This window comes from Gekko japonicus, unplaced genomic scaffold, assembly GCF_001447785.1.
Source record: "Gekko japonicus isolate JY-2015 unplaced genomic scaffold, Gekko_japonicus_V1.1 scaffold2090, whole genome shotgun sequence".
In the NCBI taxonomy this organism is placed as follows: domain Eukaryota; kingdom Metazoa; phylum Chordata; class Lepidosauria; order Squamata; family Gekkonidae; genus Gekko; species Gekko japonicus.
The window spans coordinates 60707-77632 of record NW_015164255.1 but is presented as its reverse complement, the minus strand read 5'-3'; the positions used below and the strand labels follow the sequence as shown (position 1 = coordinate 77632).

The window sequence follows — 16926 nt, the reverse complement described above, 5'->3', positions numbered from 1 at the left end:
TGAAAGCCCCCATAGCCTCTTCAATTTTCCTGCTTCTTTCTCTCCTTCCCACCCCCCCAGCCAACCTACCTTTATCTGCTCCTGTATCTTCAGCATTATCTCCCCCCTCCTAGCAGCCTCCACCTAGGAAAACTATGGTCCAGTTGCTTGTTTCCAGGTCAGCCATTGGACCAAGCCCACTTGAATGGTAAGGAGCCCTCAAGAACTTGTGGGGGGTGCCTCACTTTCCCCTGTATCCCCCTCTTCACATTATTTCTTGTTTGCCTCCTCCCGGCAACCCCCATACCCTCTTCCCCTTCTCTGCCTCATTCTGTCTTTTTCAGCCATTCACCAACCTACCTTTTATCTGCCCCCCCATCTTCAGCTATATTGATTATTTATTTATTTCATTCATACCCCACTTTTCTTCACAGCGTGGACCAAAGCAGCTTACATTATTCTCCACTCCTACTTTTTATTCTCACAACAACCCAGTGAGGCAGGTTATGCTGAAAGTACGTGACTAACCTAAAATCACTGGACTCAAACATTGTTCTGTTACCTCAGACCAACATGGCTACCCACCTGATAAAATCACATAGTGATTGAGCTTCCATGGTAGACTGGTGATTTGAACCTGGGTCTCTCAGACCCTACTCTGAAGCTCTAACTGCTATGTCACACTGACTTTCATAGGGTGGCTACTGTTCAGAGGTCATTTGGGGGGGGGATCGCGGGGGATCGCAGTTCCCCCGGGTGAGGTACATGGGGCGGGGCACATGATGAAGCCCCGCCCCCTGCTTCCGGCCGCCCCACTTCCGGCCCTCATTCAGCCAGGAGGAGGCAGGAGAAGAGGGAGGGTAAGTTGCTTCCTCCCTGCCTCTCCCCACCCCTGCCTGCCTGGGGCCAGGGAGGGCCTTGGCGGGGCTTCCTCGCACTCCCGCCACCCTTGCACGTCCACCGCCGGGCCCCTCATGGGGCTCGGCAGTGGAGCTGCAAGGCCGGCGGTGGCAGCCGGGACCGTTGGGGGCGGGGGCGTGGCCTTATGACACATTTCCGGTGATGTCAAAGGGTGTGGCCTTATGACACACTTCCGGTGATATCAGGGGTGTGGCATATGCTAATGAGTTATGCTAATGAGTTCCCCTTGCTCTTTTTCTACGAAACGACCCCTGCTACTGTTGAACAGTAGCAAGCAGCCAGGCCTCGTTGAGTAATGCAAGTCAGGTGGTATCAAGTCACCCAGAGGTTGCTTCCAGGCTGAAGGGTGCCAGCCTATAGGCGGGACTTGGAGATATCCCAGAATTACAACTGAACTCCAAACAACAGAGATCTGTCCGCCTAGAGAAAATGACTGCTTTGGAGGGTGGACTCTATGGCATTATATTTGGCTAAGGCCTCTCCCCTCCCCAAAACTTGCCCTCCCCAGACTTTACCCCCAAAATCTCCAGGAGTTTCTGAACCTGGATCTGGCAACCCTACTCAGGCCTGGCCCCTATGAGTTCTCCCTCAAAGGCCAAAAAGATAGCCACTGAGGGAATGGGTTGCTTAAAGCCACAGGCGTTCCTTTTATAATTTCCAGGTTTTTTAAGCTGTCCAGTGTATTTTATTTAGATTTCACATTTTTCTGCAAACCTGGAGCCCTTTTCAAGTTTGTAGAAAGATCTGTCTTGCCCATTCACAGCTCCAGTCACCAAATTTAAGTGTCCAAAGATTAGTATATAGATTATCTGCTAAATGAAAACAAAAATGAGAAAATAATACCTGTCAGCCTATCTCATAATTAATATTCCATTGGCTTCAATTTGACATAATAATCACTAATCTGATTATTGGGGGTACTGGAGCCCATGAGGTAAATATTATTGCTTGTCCTTTCATACATATTGGGTGGAAATGCAATAAAGTATCATTTTAATTACATCTTCGGTAACATTTATTGGTCAGCTGAAAAGCCAAATCCCATCTATTTGCCCCAGTGGCTTCTTAGGTACATTAGAGATTTACCATTGCTCACTCTGTAGACAACATGCAGATCTGGAACCCTAGCAGGATGAAGGATAACTGGATACCAAACACCCAGCTTTCTCACGTCAAGTCCTAAAAGAGATGAAATCAAATTTTAAAAAGATTAGAGTGGTATTAAACAAAATGTTTTGCCCTCTGCAGTCCTTGAGGGAAGATGTTAAAAAAATTCTGTTAGAAGAGGGATGTCCCTGCGGTGATGGGAAAACAGAAACATTAGAACATGTCATCTTTGATTGTAAGATGTATAATCGGATACGTGGAGTTTATATATTGCCCATACTTTCAGCCTATCCGGGGAGACATAGAGCCCTACCTCTCTCTATAATACTCTCTAATAAGAGCCAGGACATAATATACAAGGTTGCTAAATATGGTTGGTTGTGCAAACAAATAACCAGAATGTACAAATCACACTTGAGACTTCTGTCTTCTTATACAGTTCTACTTACAACCAGTGTTCCCTCTAAGCTGAGTTAGTGTGAGCTAGCTCACAGGTTTTTAGTCTCTGGCTCACTCATTTTTGTCTTAGCTCAGGCGGTGGGCAGAACCAGAGAACATAAGAGAACATAAGAGACGCCAATGTTGGATCAGGCCAAAGGCCCATCCAGTCCAACACTCTGTGTCACACAGTGGCCAGAAATACCAGTGCCATCAGGAGGTCCAGCAGTGGGGCCAGGACATTAGAAGCCCTCCCACTGTTGACCCCCCCCCAAGCACCAAGAAGACAGAGCATCACTTGCCCCAGAGCCCCTAGCTATACCTTGTGGCTAATAGCCACTGATGGACCTCTGCTCCATATGCTTATCTAATTCCCTTTTGAAGCCGTCCATGCTTGTAGCAATAAGAACATATTCCAGAGAAAACATGGTTCCAGAGAAAACTAATTTATGCAGTAACCAAATTGCTTGCTCACAACTACAATGCCAGTAGCTCATGAAGTAGAATTTTTGCTCACAAGATATCACAGCTTAGAGGGAATATTGCTTACAACCATAAATAATACACATAACAATTGGTTTTGCCACCATGCATAAATGACATCTGCACCAGTTGAATAGTGACCAGATAGTCCTTGAAAGTACAAGTCTCTCTTTAGAATGATAAAGTCACCGGGTTATGATGCAGAGAAGAGTTTCCAAAAGAAAACATGCAGTAGATGCAGGAGTCATTTCCTGCAGGAGTGCACAGGAGCAGAGCTCCGGCAGTAAAGAGCCCAGGGGGCGGACACATGCAACAAGCCCCACCCTCTGCTCCCAGCAACCCTCGGTTAGAGCAAGAAGCAGCCAGGTAAGCTGCAGAGCTCCCCCCCCTGGCCCCTGGTCCAAAACTGTCCAGTGGCACCTTTAAGACCAAGTTTTATTCAGGTACAAGCTCTCCCTCCTCTGTGAGGACAGATCTGCATGTCCCCCCCCCCAATAGCTAGCAATCCAATCAGCAGTCCAGTGGAGCCTGAGTGGTGTGTGTTGCCTTCTGACACACTTCCGGTGATGTCAGGGTGTGTGGCATATGCAAATACGTTATGCTAATGGGTTATGCTAATGAGCTCCTTCACCTCTTTTTCTACAAAATGACCCCTGAGTAGATGGCATAGGCTCAAGACTGTAGTGCGAATCAAAGGAGCGGTGATGGCACGCCTTGGTTGCTTTGCATTTCTTAGGGCTTCATCAGCCTGCTTTTCTTAGTGATGGAACCCACACAGCTCTGGCAAGATTCAAAATGACATGAAGTCTACAAGGATATTCCAAATAGCTAGGAATCTGGCTCTGATATTGTTGGTTGGCATCAATGCTCCCTCTATGCTGTGGAGTCTTGTGAGCAAAATTTCTGCTTGGTGAGCTAGTGGCATTAAAGCTGTGAGTGATTTGCCCACTGCATAAATTAGTTTGCTCTGGAGCAATGCTCCCTCTAAGCTGTGGAGTCTTGTGAGCAAAAATTCTACTTTGTGAGCTACTGGCTTTAAAGTTGTGAACGAGCGATTTGGACACTGCATAAATTAGTTTGCTCTGGAGCCCTCCTTCCTGAGCTAAGACCAAAACATGTGAGCCAGAGGCTAAAAAACTGTGAGCTAGCTCACACTAATTCAGCTTAGAGGGAACACTGCTCTGGAGCCATCCTTCCTGAGCCAAGAAAAAAATGTGTGAGCTGGAGGCTAAAAAACTGTGAGCTAGCGCACACTAACTCAGCTTAGAGGGAACACTGGTTGGCATTGAAGTGCAGGAGATCTCTAACTAATATACAGAGGGACCTCCCCAATTCTGTTATTTATGAAAATTAAGACTGTATTTTCAACACTGAAATTTATTCTATGATTGTGAATTTTTTTTAGTGTAACATATTGTTTTATATATTTATATAGTTTATCTACTATTTTTGTACTATTCTTGCTGGTCTTGGACTGTAGTAATAAATCACACATATCACTAACAAAATGGTAGCGGAACAGCATCTCCAAATGTGGGTTGTCTGAAGAGCTGAAAGGCCCAGGACTGGGGAGGGAATGAATTCAAGTGAAAAGCAGTAGGGGGATGGGAAGTGATGGACCATTCTTCCGACTGCTGCTTTGCCCCCAAACAACTTCTGTCTCCCCCTTATCTTCCCCTGTATCGCTGTTCGGCATGACCACCCCTACTGTACAATTCTATGCAGATTTATTCCAGTTAATTGGGTAGTGGATTAGAGTAATTCTGCGTTACTGGAGTAATGCTGTATAGCATTGCATTACTGGACATGGATCAGGTCTTGGTCACTTGTAGGTCCATTCTAGAACAATGCTGAAGGTTTCTAGAACTGTCAGCAGGACTGTGTATAATGTATATTTTTTAAAAATCAATTTTTATTCAATTATAACATTTCAAAAACAAAACAGAACTTTTTCAGTTATAGACAGAGTAATTCGTCTATGTCAATGAGATAAATTATGATATATTACAGAAAGTTATAAGGAGAACATTATATTAAATACTATCAAAGCTAACTTAATAGCTAGTTAAAAGTATAGCAGATTCTTATATTTGGAAGTATCTCACTTTCCGCGAGGTATTTAACTATTGGGAACCAGACCGCTTGAAATGTTTTTTGGTAGCTTTCTATATTTGTTCTCATGGATTTTGCTGTGATTCTGACATGAACAAAATGTTCCCATAGCTGATTATTATTATTATTATTACCACCATAATAAGAGTGTTGGACTCTTGTTTTCTTTCCATTTTTGTGCTATTGAGATTATTGCTACCGTGATAAGAGTAGAGACTAATATCGTTTTCATTTTGTTTCCTGTAGGATTGGACCAAGTATTCAGTAGGACCATTTCTGGGGTATCAGGTAAGTTAAAACCAGTATTTATAAAAATTTGCATAAGAATATGTGCCCTGAATGTCTTAATTATTGGACAGTACCACCAACAATGAATGAAATCTCTGACTTGGTTACATGAGCAGGCTGTCTAAGCGCCAGAGGAAACAGGAGTACAGCTGCTGCAGAGCCAGTTGCAGGAGCCCCAGAGGGGAGTGCACATGTGGCCACTGCTGAACGGGGTGCCTGAGCCCTATGTTGTAGGGGTGGGGCCATGGGTGGTTAGGGGCTGCCCTGGATGCCCCATGACTAAGATTGTTCCTGGATATTGGAACATACAAAAATAGCATTCCACACCTGCTATTCTACAAAGACAGGACTTTACCAACTCATTCTGCTGCATGTGTAGGCCTGGCCTTAGTGGTCACATCACTGAAGTCAATCTCAAATCTTTTATATCATCAATGGAAAACGCAGTGCATTGGCAATGGCTGCATTAGGGTCCTTTCTGCACCCGTATTTTGCCTCGGTTTCTGAGGGCATCCTGCTCTTCTGTTCTGCTTTCCCTCCCGCTTTCACTTTGTGTCGGGGTTTTCTCTTGTTTCTGCATTTGTTTTCCATGAATCTGCATTCAGACCGCTTCCAGCACACTGTTGCCCCTCAGTTACCAAAACTCCTTTTGCTGCGATTCTTTGTTCTCATCCGGCTTCGAATCGCTAATCCTTTCTAAAGTAGAATTGTTTCTGCGGGTATTTAAGTGCTGCCCACTGCCCCTCCCCCGTTTCCGCCCCTCTCTCTCTTTAGGCTGATGCTCCCTCCCTGTTCTGTTTTCTTTCCCTCCTTCTCCAAAGACAAAAGAGGACGTGTCCTCCCACTCAGGCAAACTTTTAAAAAGCCAGAGAGAGCATAAGAAGGAATCAGTAAATATAAAGGACTAGGGGATTCCCTGCTCCCAAATGTGTCAGTCTTGCATGTCTGGGCTTGGATTTCCCCCTCCCTGCCCTTTCTTTTTGTAGAATCATGGAGGGAGGGAAGGGTTGGCAGCCAGTTAGCTCATGAAATGCAGGTTTTGCTTGTAGATGCAGAATGCTTACAGAATACACAAATAAATAAGCCAGAGGGGGAGAAACCAGTGCAGAGGGATTGTGTGCGACTGCAAAGTCAACCCTTAAGATTCTGTGCAGAAAGGGCCTAAGTTTCTTTTTTTGGTGACATCACTGATACAAGGCCGGCCACTTGCTTAGGGGTTGGATCCTATGACTTCCTTCTACTAAGTCTTCCTTCAACAGGAAAAAGACTTCCTCCAATAGACAATTAGGGCACTTTCGCACTCACTAAATAACACACTTTCAATGCACTTTGCAACTGGAGTTTACTGTGTGAAACAACAAAATCCTCTGCCAAACAGTCGCTGAACTGGATTGAAACGGCGTTATTCGGCATGTGTGAAAGTGCCCTTACTTTTTCTAAAGAAGAAAGGCTTCCTCTGTTGAAGGAAATCTTTCTCCATCGGAGGAAAGCTTGGCGAAAGGGAGCCGTCCGGGACAACTTTGTAGAAAGGAATCTAGTCCATCATGTGGTCCCTGCTCTCTGCTGAGGCATCACCGTTTACCTACCTATACTTGTGTTCCCTACCACAAGAGGGGCCATCGGGTACTTGGCTTTCAGGCCCAGAAGTTCCTGGAGAGCAACAGGAGAAATCCATGTAGTTCTTTCTCCGTTGAAAACCAGAGTTCTTCGTTTGCTTTCTTCAGCGATTCTCTGTAAGGAAAAACAAAAATGGTACATCACGTTAGGAATAATGTTGCTACCACATGAATATGTTCGATTATTTTAAAGCAGAAACACTTTGGTTGCACTGGTAAAAGGATAAGGATTGTGGCCTATACTAATATATTGCTGCCTATCACTGTACGTGGGGTCCAGACTAGGTAGTTTCTACACCACTTAACATATCATGTTTAAAAGCACATGCTTTGTTTCAGCACTGTCTGAGATTTCTGTTTGCCTTCATATTTCTGTAGTACAATCCCTTTGTACTGTTCATTGGATGTCCCATCCTGTTGATTGTACTTGACTTACCCATCTTAAAAAGGTAAAGGTTCCCTTGCTCGAAAGTCAGTCGAATCCGACTCTAGGGTTGTGGTGCTCATCTCTGTTTCAAAGCCGAAGAGCCAGCGCTGTCTGAAGACGTTTCCGTGGTCATGTGGCCGGCATGACTAAACACCAAGGTGCACGGAATGCTGTTACCTTCCCACTGAAGTGGTACCTATTTATCTACTTGCAATTTCTTGCTTTCGAACTGCTAGGTTGGCAGGAGCTGGAACTAGAGACGGGAGCTCACTCCGTCATGCGGCACCCGGATCTCGAACTGCTGAACTACCGACCTTCCACAGCCTGCAGTTCAGCGTCTTAACCACTTGAGCCATCTTACATTTTTTTAAAAAAAGTAACCAAAACTTACCCCCTTAGGGTTTTCTCAGCCAAGGTTAACCACAAAAATCAGCAGAAATGAATGTTTGGACAGGGTTGTACTAGGGTGTGGTAAACATATTTTATTTATCTTCTGCTTTAAAAAACCCCCACAATTTAATTAAACCAATCATTTTCACACTCCATGCTAATCAAGCAGCTAATTAACAGCTTATGAAACATAAAACTACTCTCTTTGTCAGAACATGTCTTACTATAAAACTATAAGTCAAGGCGATTTAAGTCTGCAGCAAAACGGCATCCAAAAAAAACCAGGGCAACAGTGGGCCGAAACTGGGCCGACCACTCAAGGGAGGTAACGTAATGCAGAACGGGTGGGGTGGGGTGGGTGGAATAAAAGGAAGGTTGAATTCAATTTTAGTGCAGAATGGGGGGGGGGAACAGAATAAAAAGAAGGCTGGATTTGATTTTGGTGCAGAATTGCTTGGAGGACCCTGTGGTGAACATGGATTAAAAGCAGGAAACGGCCTATGGCCCACCCATTTCTTTTAAATCCATCCATAGCTTTTCATGATCCACATGGTCAAAGTCTTTGCCAAGGTTAACCTTTGTTCTTATTGTGATCTAGCAGAGAAAGCTTAATCCCATCTAAAACTGGCAGATCTGGGTTGAAAACCTATATGCCTATTAGAAATTATTCTCAACGAGCACAGGTAAAAGGATTGTTTCCTACCATGAGTTCAGGTGGAAATATATAATCTTGGGTTGGGTCCATGGGCTGGAAGTCTTCTGGCTGGCAGAGACCTGAACACATCTAATGGAAACGAAATTAAAGCCCAGTATTAGCATACATGGTCAGCAGAAGAGAAGGATTAATATTTCAAGACTGTGTCCCCGCGAACAGGCTCAGGGCGGCTTACAAAGGGCACCATGTGCCTACACATAAAAGCAATAAAAACAAGACAATCAATTTAACAAATAAAGTGCTCATTAGTTTCAATCTCTCAATATAACAAGGTGGTATCTCAGAAATGTTATGCGAGCCATGACTAGGGCCATGGAGAGAAAGCATGGACGTTTTACTGGGGTCAGGGGGGGGGACATCCTAAGTTGCAAACCCTGGTCTACTGAGGTCATTTCAGAAACAGATTTTTTCTTTCTTTCATGACTCATGCGATCACGTGTATGGGATGGAATTGTATGAGTGTTGGGGCCTTTGTGAACTTTGTTCCAGGCCCAGAGAAAACATGCTTTGGTCCTTTCCACACCTGGTGCCACTGACGCTGAGAAAAGGTTCTTCACAGACCTAGGAGATCAGCAGTTCCAAGAGAGGAGGGTTTATAGGTTATATACAACTTTGCTCCACTCAAAAACTCACCGGCATTCGCAGAAGAGTATGCGTGTAGAGTGCCGCAACTGACTTATGGTGACCCCATAAGGTTTTCAAGGCAAGTGATTAAGCGGCAGTGGTTTGCCGGGGCCTTCCTCTGCAGAGTCTTCCTTGGTGGTTTCCCATCCAAGCCCTGACTCTGCTTAGCTTCCAAGATCTTAGGAGATCGGGCTATACTATACCATTCCACATCCCATTACAGAAAATTACAGAAATACGGAAATTAGGAGGCCATAGCTTACCCGATCTCCTCTTTTAGGCTCTGGAGCTAAATCTTCTTCTTTTTCGCTCCTCTTCTCATCTTCTTGATCCAAGCAACACTTTCCACTCCCTGCCAGGGGACAGCGCTCCTGCAGGAAGTATTTTTTAAAAAATAACATGATGGTTACAGGTTGCAAGAAATGTACGGTGTGATTGACAGTGCAGTCCTAAGTAGAGATGCACCTTTCTAAACCCACTGATCTCAGGCTTTTCTGCAATCTCATTTCCCTCACTTATAAGTTCCTGTTTCAGGGGTATGTGTGTGTCGGTTCCACATGTGTTTTGCTCTCCCTAGTAGTGGTTGATTCAGTATCACTCAGGCACCTGGCACCTCTTCACTCAAATCCCACTAAGGCTTCTAGCTAGGGTAGCCAGGTCCTCCCTGGCCACCAACAGGGGGTGGAGGGATTGGGTTGCCAGATCCAGGTTGGGAAATTCATGGAGATTTGGGGGTGGAGTCTGGGGATGACAGGGACCTCTGTGGGGTACAATGCCATAGAGTCCACCCTCCAAAGCAGCCATTTTCTCCAGGGGAAGTGATTTCTGGAGTTTGGAGGTGAGATGTAGTTCTGGGGGATCCCCAGGTCCCACCTGGAGGCTGGCATCCTTACTTCCAGCAGAGAGGAGACCGATGCACAGCATTCTGCAGAGAAATTATCACCATGCTTTCTGTCTGACCAGGGTTATGTATCTTGGGTAGGGAAAATTGGGGTGGGGGGGGTAAGGGATACTGTCTTTCCTTTTAGTCTCAGGTGACGTTAGAATACTTTCTTATACGGCTATTGTTTGGCTCAGAGCTTGAAGTGGTTCACATCGACGAACAATTACATCAATTAAAACAGGTACATCAAATATATCAATTGAAACAGATACAAAAACAACATAATAAATGTCCAGTAATACCCTGTGGAATCCTAACACAAATAATACAAATTCATAAAACCAATCTAACCCCATCCCTTAGGAACTGTGGCTCAGTGGTAGAGCATCTGCTTGGCATGCAGAAGATCCCAGGTTCAAACCCTGGCATCTCCAGCTAAAAAGGGACCAGGCAGTAGGTGATGTGAATTTTGTAGTAGAATTTTGAAACACTGTATTGGAGACCCCATCTTGGATGTTGGTTTGTGAGCACCGGTTTTAAATGTAAATGTAATCGGTTGCTTTATCTGGTTTTTATTGTTATGTATGGCAATTGCCTCCTGTCAGCCGCCCTGAGCCCATGTGGAAAGGCGGGACATAAGTCAAATAAATAAATAAATGTGAAAGACCTCAGCTTGAGCTGCTGCCAGTCGGAGTAGACAACACTGACTTCGATGGACCAAGGGCAGTATAAAGCAGTGTCACACGTTCATGTGCCAACTTCCAGGTAGGGCTTGGAGATCTCCCAGAATTACAGCTGATCCCCAGACTACAGACCTCCGTTCCTCTGGGGAAAATGGCTGCCTTGACAGGCAGACTTTATGGTATTCTATCCCACTGAGGTCCCTCCCACCCCCCAGGCTCCAGGGACTTCCCAAACCAGAGGTGGCAACCTTAAGCTTACTAGTCATAAATCTCAGGATATGAAATTCTTGTGTAACCCACGTTAGAAGATGGCTCCGAGGCAGGATATTTTAGGGATCGAGTACATGAGACATCAGGACTTGCTGATGGAGCTCCCAGCATTTTTTCTCCCACTGGGGTCACAGTGGGAGGGGAGGGGTAGTTTCAGCCTTCTCTCTGCACCCTATTAACAGCCTGAAATGGCCCAGGGAACCCATTCTTGGGCCTGCTATGGCGAGCATACAGGCATTCGTATCAGTGCTTGTTTTTGTCTGCCTGTGGGTCAAATAGTGGCTTCCTGGTGCATTGTCTCATCAGGAAAATGGTGTATGGGTGCAGTAGTTGTAGATTGGAATCAGGTCCTCACGACCCTGATCTTTAGAGGGCAAAAACCACTGAGAGCTCCATTTAGGGGACTTCCAGCATCTCATGTAGTTGAGTCTTTAGTTCTTCTCTCTTTATTTGAGAATCTGCAAACAAAAAGATGGCTTCTAGTGCTCCCACCTTTTTTCTAAAATGGAGGAAATATCCCCCCTTTTGATTTTGCCTGTCTGATCTTAAAATGTCCATAACAGAATGTACCACTGCAGCTTCATCCTTAGTACTCAGCTGGGGAGATATATCTAGATCAGCAGGGCCTGGGCAGCTATGAGGGTTGCAGAATATGTTCCTTGGGTCAAAGTATGCAAGAGCTGCCAGGGTGAGTTACGGATAGGAATGGGCACGAACCAGCTCATGAATGAAAGTTCATCATGAATTTTGGCCAGTTCATGGTTCACGAAGTGATGTTCGCCAACTGAAGAACCACCACAAACTTCCACAACTTTTGATGTACTTTGTGGTGGTTCATGAAGAGCAGAAAGCAGGGTTTTTTAACTTTAATTGGCTCATGAACTGATCCAAATTGTTGGTTCATTAACTGGCACATTGGCCCATGGTTTGGTTTGTGGTTCAGCCACAAACCATGAACTGTAGTAGTTTATGCCCATTCCTAGTTATGAAAGTATTCGATGTGCAATGGAAAGCCCTGATGTATCTCAAAGCCCAGTTTCATGCCAGCTTTCCAGTTGGGTGCACTAACACTGCACCCTTAGCAGAATTTGGTTTTGTGTGATGTAAAAAAGTGGGGGGGGGGGTTTGGGGTTTTTTAGCATATGACACATACAGCCTTGCCATTTTCTACCTATGTAGCATATATGAACACATAACTCTATCCTTGGGGTCATAATCACTTTTATAAATGTCATCCTACTCCCTAATTTCCCATTAAAGGACACTTTTGACTGTACCAATGAACTGATTTATTAGGGGTTCCCCCCCCCCTTACCTGAGAGAAAGCACTGAAGCTGTCAATTATAGGTCTGTACCCAGTGCAACGGCATAAGTTGCCTGGAAGAAAGGATCAGGTGGGGAAAAAAAGAAATAAATACTTAAGGTACACAGATTATCTGGGCCACAGACTTCATCTCTAGACTGTTCAACCTGTGGACATTTCTGAGATTTGAATTCATCACCCAAATCTGCTTCTGAAGGTCCATCTACATATTACAAAGTCTTCAAGTTTGTTAGGGAATATGAGGGATTTGTTTCACACGCCCAACAGAAATATTGTGCCTCCTGGATGCACACCAGTTTCTTTCTGTTCGCAACCACAGAACGCAGGGCACGGAAGGAGTGGGAGGGTGGCCCTGGAAAAAGGCCATGCCCTTCGCCTGTGTTGGCCCTATCCCCAGTCAGCCCCAGCCCTGCCCCCCAAAAAGGATGGGCCAGACAAGTGTGGGCCAGGTAGGTGTGTCCCTTGCCGTGGCAAACCCTCTTTCCTGCTTGTGCCCATCCCTCTGTTTGGTCTGGGGTGGCCTTGGCAGGTGTGATGGCCCGTGGGGTTGGATGGCCCCAATGGGGGGCATCTCCCCAGGTCAGCACCCCAGTGGGACTCTTCGTGGATAGCCTTAATGTCAATCCAGTCCGACAGAGGGAGAAGCTGCTATAGCCTCCTCCCCTGCTGTTTTTACATCCTCAGGCAGCCCCGTGGAAACGCTGCTCTAATGTCGTGTCAGTAATGTAATTTTTTATCTCTTTTAAATGTTTTGTCCCTTTGCCAACCAGTTTCCCAAAAACGTTTCGTGAGAAAGCTGGCCTACCATCCAGTGCAGCCGATATCTGCTCCATGGTGGGTTCTGGGTAATTCCTTAGCAGAGAATACATTGACATCACCATTCCGGGGGTGCAGAAGCCACACTGGGAGCCGTGGCACTTAGCGAGCCTTTTCTGGGAGGGAAACAAACTCTGCTCGTGAAACATCTTTAAGCTAATTATCCAGACAGAAAAACAAGCTGAGTCCCCAATAACTTTCTGGAGTCCTCCCTGTTGTGCCCTCCCCCCGCCGCATCAGCCCTGTTTGCAGCATGTTCCTTGTGTCCACCTTTTCTTTCCTGATCCTGTTCTCATCTCTTGATCTCTATCCTTATGAACATCCCAGGGGACGGTCTGAAGGCACATGCCATAGTCACCTTGCTGAAACTAAGAAGGTCTGGTTGGATCCAGACTAAAGCCATAGCCACCTTGCCAGCAAGTGCAGGATGGGAGACTCAGTATCTGGGAACCCCACATACACAGTCTTGAAAAGAAAGGTGTGATATAAATGAAATAAATATAGGCCCCGGTCATACGGGCCGGAAAATGCGGGGGGGGGGGGGGCGTGGCTGTTTGCCCCGGAGCAAAATAACACGCGACTGTGTGATCAGGCATCCGGTTGAGGTCCCGTGGGTAGGGGGGAGGTGCCGATCACATGGCGCGGCAAAGAAGCGGGGTGGCGTGGCAAACGGGGTTGTGTTTTTTTTAAAAAAAAACAAACTGAAATGTGCGCATGCTCCGTTGGGTGCTTGTGCGCATCCCATGGAGACTTGGAAAAAAACACACCTTTTTGCGAGGGGACATGGACGGGCGCCAGATGCCACCAGAAATGCGATCAGTAGCCCGCCCTTGCCCCGCGGTTTCCGGAAACTAGTACCTCGGAGGTACTAGTTTTTTACCTCGCATCTTCGGCAGGAAGCCTTCGGTGAGCCACGGGAGCTCTACGCTTCCCAGATGTGGCGCTGTGATCGCGCCCGGAAAATCCGCCTATCTTCCATCTCTGTAGCGTGGCTAATGTTCCATGTGACCGGGGCCATAATACAGTATAAAACTTCACCAGTTAGATCTATACAGCAGGGGCAGAGACCATCCTGGCTCGATACTGGATGTCACTGCAAAACAAGCATTGGTTCCTTGGCCTTTAGCTCTCACCTGAATGGGATGAAGTTTGGTTTTAGTGCTTCCGACTCCTTCCACGGTGGTCACTGCAGCACCGTACAACGAACACAATGGGAGCAGACAAGAGTTGGCTGGGAAATGTCTTTGGGATGTTAAGGAAAGTCCCGATACCTAACTGGGTTGATTCCTTTTTGCAGTGCTTGGTACAACTGTTTGGATGCACTCATGACTGGCCAAATCCAGCATCAGAATTCAAAACACACCAGGGGTGATTTCCCAGAAGCGCTGCTCTGCGCTCACTCTTCTCTTTGGCCCAATGGTATGTGTCACTTTCACACAAGCTGCTGTGCGACCGCATTTTGCCCCGCAGCTTCGTGTGATTTCCCCCACATCTACTCAATCCTGTTTTTTGAGGATTGAGTAGACGCGGGGAAAATCACACGAAGCTGTGGGGAAAAATGCGGCCGCACAGCAGCTTGTGTAAAATTGACCCGTCCCATCGGGGCAAAAGGGAGGAGTGAGCGCGGAGCAGCGGTTGTGGGAAATCACCCCAGGTTCTGCTGGAAAACCTCCAGGACAACATGCAGTTGTTGCACCCCAGAAGTTTGGAACAGTGACGCACTGTAAGGAGGCAGGTGTGTCCCATCGCTCGTGATTTTCCCAGCTGTAACTCTTACCTTATGACACCAGGAAAGGGGACTGCAATCAAAGGAAAAGTCTAAGAAGAGAATATAGTTTCCTGCCCCTTAGGGCTGCCAGCTCCAGGTTGGGAAATACCAGGAGGTTTTGGGGGGGTGGAGCCTGAGGGTGACGGGGTTTGGGAAGGACAGGGACTTCAGTGGGGCATAATGCCATGGAGTCCACCCTCCAAAGCAGCCATTTTTTCCAGGTGAACTGATCTCTGTTCCCTGGAGATCAATTGCTGGAGATCTCCAGCTGTCTGCCACCCCTGCATACATCAAAATGCCAAAGAGGTGGGGTGGGAAGAAAAATTATTATTTTTGCTTAAGGTAGTAACCTAGTTTGAGTTAGTTTCAGGGTTACTAATGTTGGTATGTAATAGAACAGCCAGATTCGAGTCCAGGAGCACCTCAGAGACCCACAAGATTTTTGGGGCATGGGCTTTCAAGAGTTAAAGCTCTGTGGAAGTATCTGACAAAGGGAACTTTGACCCTTAAAAGCTCATGCCCCCCCCCCCCAAATCTTGCAGGTCTCCAAGATGCTACTGGACCTGAATCTAGTTTGAGTCAGGCACTTATGGCCTCAACAAAAAACTTGGCATTCACAAAGATCCCTTAACTTCTTCACTGTCAGTAACGCTTCTAACTCCATCTTACCCTCAGATTCCGCTTCTCATCAGCCCACAATCTCCTCATCCATAAAGGGGTCAGTGTTGTTGTGCAGTTCAAAGCAAATCAAGTCAGGATGAGAGTCTTCAACTTTGGTGTAGGTCTTTTCCTGCTCTTCTCTGAATTCTCAGCTAGGGATGGGCACGAACCAGCTGATGAACTACAGTTCATCATGAATTTTGGCCGGTTCAAGGTTCGCAAAGCTATGCTTGTGAACTTAAGAACCACCAAAAACTTCCACAAATTTTAGTGCAGTTCGTGGTTTCTGCTCCTCACGAAAAGCTGTCAGGAGCAGAAAGCAGGATTTTCAACTTTAAATGGCTCAAAAACTGATATGAACCAGGTCAGTTTGCGAACCAACCTCCCGGATTGTATGGGTTTGTGGTTCAGTTCGTGATTCAGCCACGAACCATGAACTGAATTACAAAAATGTGTTTTGTGCCCACCCCAATTCTCAGCATGCAGAAGAATTACAATTCCCAGGATCCTTGGCAGAAGAGCCACATCAATTAAAATAGTGAAAAACAACACAATTTTTGTTTCCCTTCTTAAAAAGGATACCGTATCTTCTTACAGTCTGGGTTGTATGTAGAGACCATGACAGTGCAGGCTCCACAGCCTCCAATTCCACAGCCATACTTGGTTCCTGTGAGGCGGACTAATTATGCACGACACAGTTAAGGAAAACAAAGGCAATCTTTGCTTTGATGCTAGCATTTTTTTCCAGAGCTGTTTGTGCATTACTGGAAGATTTATTCAGGTGGGTAGCCATGTTGGTCTGAAGCAGCAGAACAAGGTTTGAGTCCAGTGTCCGCTTTAAGACCACCAAAGTTTTATTCAAAGTATGAGCTTTCAGGTGCCAGCACACTTCTTCAGATACAGTGACATCCATAGTCAAATGATGGACCACCCAACAGAACCTCAAGAAGTCTTGAAGGCCATTCGGTGTCTAAAAAATAATAAATCAGCAGGACCTGATGGATATCCCCCAGAATCTTTTTTAAAATTCACCAACATCATAGCTTGTCCCTTAACAGATGCGTGCAATGATTTATTGACATCAGGAAAAATGCCTCCCTCTTGGAAATCAGCCTCAATCATCTTGATTCTGAAACCTGGAAGGGACTTAACTGATCCAGCGTCCTTCAGACCGATTTCACTCCTTAACCAGGACTACAAACTTTTTACTGCAATATTGGCGCAACGCCTGAATGTCTTCATTGCAGACTACATTCATTGCGACCAGAAAGTCTTCATCCCTGGAAGGGACATATCCGATAATATAGTCAAGACTATCAACATCTTATCAGCCTGCAAGCAGCTGCAAACGAGAGGTCTCCTGGTCTCTCTCGACATCGAGAAAGCTTTTGACTCAATAGAGACAAAGTATCTTCTTTCCCT

General features: G+C 45.9%; 1 protein-coding gene across 1 annotated transcript in view; it reads right to left on the bottom strand.

Moving 5' to 3' along the window:
* Nucleotides 1-16926, bottom strand: part of AOX1 (aldehyde oxidase 1) — an 87202-nt gene that overhangs the window by 59481 nt on the left and 10795 nt on the right. The window contains exons 3-10 of the mRNA XM_015408674.1: nucleotides 16087-16183; nucleotides 14210-14318; nucleotides 13066-13192; nucleotides 12252-12313; nucleotides 9364-9471; nucleotides 8465-8545; nucleotides 6915-7059; nucleotides 1987-2079 (exon numbers count right to left, since the gene is read on the bottom strand). Of these exons, the coding sequence (XP_015264160.1) occupies nucleotides 1987-2079; nucleotides 6915-7059; nucleotides 8465-8545; nucleotides 9364-9471; nucleotides 12252-12313; nucleotides 13066-13192; nucleotides 14210-14318; nucleotides 16087-16183 (822 nt within the window). The remainder of the gene's footprint in view (nucleotides 1-1986; nucleotides 2080-6914; nucleotides 7060-8464; nucleotides 8546-9363; nucleotides 9472-12251; nucleotides 12314-13065; nucleotides 13193-14209; nucleotides 14319-16086; nucleotides 16184-16926) is intronic.